Source organism: Limulus polyphemus, unplaced genomic scaffold (assembly GCF_000517525.1).
Source record: "Limulus polyphemus unplaced genomic scaffold, Limulus_polyphemus-2.1.2 Scaffold9319, whole genome shotgun sequence".
Taxonomy (NCBI): domain Eukaryota; kingdom Metazoa; phylum Arthropoda; class Merostomata; order Xiphosura; family Limulidae; genus Limulus; species Limulus polyphemus.
The window spans coordinates 15478-21023 of record NW_013674929.1 but is presented as its reverse complement, the minus strand read 5'-3'; the positions used below and the strand labels follow the sequence as shown (position 1 = coordinate 21023).

The 5546-nt window shown below is 33.2% G+C and overlaps 1 protein-coding gene across 3 annotated transcripts in view; it reads right to left on the bottom strand.

The window, feature by feature from the left end:
- Nucleotides 1–2365: 2365 nt before the first annotated feature.
- Nucleotides 2366–5546, bottom strand: part of LOC106475868 (ubiquitin-like protein 4A) — a 15716-nt gene continuing 12535 nt past the window's right edge. For 2 of the 3 annotated variants that reach the window (XR_002609011.1, XM_022379882.1), the window contains 3 exons: nt 5038–5143; nt 3957–4141; nt 2366–2831 (listed from right to left, as the gene is read on the bottom strand). Coding sequence is in view for 2 of the 3 variants with exons in the window: in XM_022379882.1 (XP_022235590.1) it covers nt 2694–2831; nt 3957–4141; nt 5038–5143 (429 nt within the window). In the remaining variant the exon portion in view is untranslated. Of the gene's footprint in view, nt 2832–3956; nt 4145–5037; nt 5144–5546 lie in introns of all 3 variants that reach the window. The other variant, XM_022379881.1, reaches the window with a different exon arrangement.

Below are 5546 nucleotides of genomic sequence, written 5' to 3'. Positions count from 1 at the left end.
ATTGCCTTTGGGGGGTTGGCAAGTGACGTGAGGGTTTGAAGACCAAGGGTGGCGAAAGTCTTCGATTGACTTGGGTTGGAGGAGTATACCTCCCATACGTAGACATCGGGTGCGTTCAGGGAATACTCGGGCTTGTAGTGGCAGACGAAGTTAGCCGCGTCCCGCGGCGAGAAGTCGAGTGGTTGTCCGTCGATGATTAACGGCGGCGTAGGGTATGAGACAGACTGCATACTGGCATGTACGAGGGTCGATAGCTAGCGAGATGATGCCCATTTATGATGCCCTTATAAACTGTTTACAAAGATCCGGTTTTTTGTTGTTGTAGTATCTGATAGGTGTGCTTTCGTTTATATTTTGATGGAGTATCAGTAATGCTAGGACGAAAGTCTGGAGTTGCAAAACTATTTCTTTATTATTTCCCTAATGCAACTGTTTGTAATGTGTATTTTTTAGAGCCGAGAGAACAAACTCCTTGAACACAGCAAGAGTTTAATGTTCATTGATTGAGGATTAAAATTTATTGTTGGTTCAGAAAAAAGTCTAAAGTAAGGGAGGGGATGAAGGTGCTGTATATAAATATATCGTGCATTTCTATCTTCTCGTATTATAATTTTTTTTCTATTTCTGTGTAGGTTTCACATAGCACGTTAATTTCGTTCTTGTTATCTGATTAAGGATCATTCTTATTTCCTACTGTTATTAGCGGATGAGTCTAAATAGCTGCAACACGCATATTCTATGAAATCGTTTGCATTGTGTGATGTAACAAAAATAGTATTGCAAAATATTTAACTTTAAATTTTGGTTTTGCTTTTAAATTCAATTTTATTTCTACGAAGATGTGTGTATATATACATATATAATATTGTACAGTGTTCCATCACTTCTATCGTTTGACCAGCAAGTTCTTTTAGATTGCTTGGTGAAAATATTGGGAAGACCAGTGCACGGAACAGTAACAACTTAGTCTATTTCTTTTTATTTCCCACGACATTTCTATAACCACATTAATTCAAAAGTTGTAGGCTTAATTGCTGCAACAATGTTTCAGCACTAACTCCACGACAAAATGTAGGCCCAATCTCAAGTATAATAGTAAGGGGGGAAACGAACTTAACCTAAAACTAGCTTTATTAGATAATAAAGCACGTAATTCCCCAAGGTTATAATTTCATTGTATAGGTCATTGGTTAGGCCACATTTAGGGGGTACCGTGTTCACTCTCAGGCTCCTTACCTTAGGAAGGACATTGAGGTATTGGAAATGGTTCATAGCAGAGCTATTAATATAATACGTGGGATGGAGAGGTTGTCGTAGGAGGATAGATTAAGTTCTCTAAACTCGCTCTCTTTTGAAAGAAACAAGAGTCAGAGGGGATAATTTTTCGTACTTAATGGTGAAATTGGTAGAACTAGGAAAAACATATAAATTTTGACAGGAGTAGGAGTCATCTTCAGCTAAGTTATATTTCTAACAGAGCATTTGGCCTTTGGAATTGGTTGCCTTCAGATGTAGTAGATGGGTTAAATTAAGGAAGTTTAAGAGAAAGCTTGATGAATATTTGAATGATAAGGGCTGGTTTTGAGATTTTTAGTGGATAGGACAGCCTAAATGGACCAGTAACAGAAAACATGTTACAACTGTCACCAAATGTTCATTCATTATCAAATGAACTGTAAATCATTGAGCTAGTTTACGGAATATAGATAAAACAAATTACTGATGGTTGTTGCTCAATAGTTATTGATCTTAAAATGATTTAATTTTGGAATATTGTTTTTAAGAAATAAGATTTTTTTCTTCTTCCTAATTTCTTTATTTATTGAAATTAATAAATTGATATTTATGTTGTATTGTTTAATAACGTTTGTATTCCAATTATGGATTTCTGTTGTTACAGTTTAATAAATTGTGTTTTCTTTGAACCTAGTTGCAGAGGTGTGTTGTTACAATATTATATACACTAGACAGTTAAGAGAGTGTAGTGTTTGAAGTATAATAGAGTGAATCAGCTTGTGTTTTCCTGAAGTATCTGCTATCATGCATATCGAGTTACTTTGTACACTTACGTTAGTAGTAATATTGTTTGAGAGGTTTTTGTTCATATATACTGTAGGCTTGAAACAAGTTACGACACTGTACAAGTATTCAAGCTTGTAGGAAATAAAGTAATTTTTTCTTGTCATGCAGACTAAACCTTTAATTATTTTCTCCAGATAATTTAAAGGAACCCCCTACGATAAAGAACAATAATAAAATTTTTAAAGATTGTTCTTCCAGAATTACTTTCTTCATATGATAACCATGCTATTAGTGTAGTATGTTGATTTTATAGGAGAGAGTATTTATGAAGATCACAAGTTGATTTTTTTCTTCAACAAGTATTTTTGACTTAATTACGATACAATTGATGAAACCCATATTAGGTACAAAATGAAGACATCACTGGAGAAGTGAGTGGATACAAAATGTTTAAAATTTACAAATTTGTACAGACATAAAACAGGTGCAGGTAATAGCCAATACCTCTTTTATGTTAACTTTTATGAAGAAAATATTCAGTATTAAACTTTTCAATGAAGATCTAGAACTGCCGAGGTGAATTAATATCCCTTCAAAACAAACAAATGAAAATGTAGCCTTAAAATAAACAATGGAATGAAGAGTCTTTGCTGTAACATAAACATCATCTATTACTCTCCAACTGTTCCAAGTTCCTGATAATATGATTGGGAATACTCCTCACTGAACGCAGCATTTACATCCAAGTTCATAATGGCTATTCTTTCAATGTCATCTAAGCTCAGACTGCTCACAGAAGAAGAAAAATCCTGTAATAATAATGAAATAGAATTATCACAAATGAGGTGTTGTAATTCTTTGACGTTGTGTTTTTTGTAGGATCTTGTTAAATACTGTCCATATGTATGTGACCCATTAGATGCTATAAATACTTGTGTAATACATGTTAACAAACTCGCCAATAGTATCTTGTCAATATGGAAAGTAAAGAACTGAATATATATTTATACAAACACGCATATCAAAGAGGTAGATTGGCAGTGTCTAAATGTTTTGAATTATTTGAGAGAGGAGATTAAAAGGTAGTGGAATTGTGGAAAATTAATAATTGGAAAAGTCATAATGCTTAGTCACACACCATCTGATGTGTATGACACCATTCAACTTAAACCAGAGACTGAAGCACAAGTTGGAATTGACACACAAACCCTAGTAATTGTTAATTAGGTCTGAAGCGATACATCTTAACACTTTCCTTACCTGAAAACGTATTTCAGATAGATACCTTTCAACAGAACATATAGCTAAATCCTCATGTCACTTCTAAAAATGCACATTAACATCAATCTATACAGGCTAATGAACTACTCCTAGCCATTAATAAGACAGTGTCAACAAGATCTAGCATGTACAACAACAGAGAAGCTATAACCTGGCTAATGACCTACTCCTAGCCATTAATAAGACGGTGTCAACAAGATCTAGCAAGTACAACAGCAGAGAAGCTATAACCTGGCTAATGACCTACTCCTAGCCATTAATAAGACGGTGTCAACAAGATCTAGCAAGTACAACAGCAGAGAAGCTATAACCTGGCTAATGACCTACTCCTAGCCATTAATAAGACGGTGTCAACAAGATCTAGCAAGTACAACAGCAGAGAAGCTATAACCTTTATAGTAAGGATTCTTTGGGTAACAAAGTTGTAAAGCAGGTTTCATGCATTTTGTACACATGGCATAAAGACCATTATATTATTTTCAACAACAATTTAGTGGTTAGGCTAAAGAAATATGTTTTATAACATCTCAAAAGTAAAAATACTTTTGAAACCAATTTACTCAATAATGCATGTAATGATATTTACTCTATGTTTTACAAGTAGACAATCTGAAATATACAACATTATTAACTTTCTTTTTTCAAGATATCACCTTTTTAAATTGTTCTAACACACAATTTGCATCAGAAGGGCTGAAGTGTTTGAGAAGAAAATTTTCAAGTTCATTCCACAATACCACTGACTGGCTGGTGCTGTTGGCATCTTTCTCTTCTTTTCTAACAAAAACGTGTAGTTTATTTCCTTCCATGATGTTGTAGTCACATAGATTCAGGCCATCTGCTTATAAAATATTAATAATACATAAAACATATGTTACTAAGCTTATAAGTTGTGCAACAAAATTAAGTTGTGAACAAAATTCTGTCTACTGTTTAAAACATTAAGATAAGGGCATTCCATAATCAAGTTGGCGAAACACATGTTAAGGTGAAAGGTATGTGATTGAGTTATCAAAATTTTCATTTCACTGGTTTAAAAACATATGCAATATGAAAAAAACTGTCTTTTTGGTTCTTTTCCAAAATTTGTAATATATATACTGGAGGGGGTTTAGACATTTTGGTAATAGAGTTAGAAAAAAAAACACCTTTACCCTCCAGATAATAACAAATCTAATTATTATCTAATATTTCAAAGCACAACTTTAAAGAATATTACCATCAAGGTGGCATGTAAAACATGATTTTTTGCATCTGTTTATGACAGAACACACATTATTACCTGCAGGCACTGGAGCAAAATTTCCACCCCATTTTATTATTTTGTGATGCAGTAGACCAGATGATGTCTCTAATAATACCCACCCTTTTCATCTTGAAGTGTATTGATGCATCATGTTATTACTTCTTAAAATAAAAAATGTGCAGAAACTCTTTATTTTCAAAAATATTTACAGAACTGGCTTTGTAAGTTCATATACAAATGTTCAAAGTCTTAAGAATAATTAAGTTTAAATAAACTTTGTTAACTGACAAACAGTCATTCAGCACACAAACAACTATTTGAAAGCACTCTTCAATAATATACATTCAAAAGCCATTAACCTAGAAGTAATTTTTTTCAAAATCTATTAGGTCTATAGTGGACTTGCCAAATCAAAGGGCAAGTACTGGTACAAAAATAGATTAAAAACACCATTAGAGAAAGCACAGAAACATTTGACACTACCATACCTGAAAGAGTTTCCCCTCTAAATACTAGCTGCTGTTGATCAACAGGAATATGTAGTTGTTGGGCTACCAAACGTTTCACATCATTTATTGAAGAGGAAGCAGCCACCTGGAAAACAAAAGAATTTAAGTTTGTTAAAAACAGTTTGTAAACTTGAAGAATAGTACATGTATAAATACTAATTCTAGCAAGATGATTCACACTTCTTTGGAATTTTGGAAAATGAAATTAGACTTCAGTAGATATTAAAAAATACAATATATTGGATTTCAGAGTTGGTAACTACATCTTAAATGACAAACACATGCAATGAATAGTAGTTCCTACTGTGACCATAACATCTCAGTCAACTCTATGTCCAAAAGTACCTGTTATAAAAAGCTGTTGGAGTTACAATGTATTAATTATAATTAAGAGCCAGTTTTTATAAGAGTCATGCGGGCGGTGATTCATGACCCCTTCAGATTTGTCACAAACTTTTTTTTTAGGTAGATATATATTGGTAACGGAC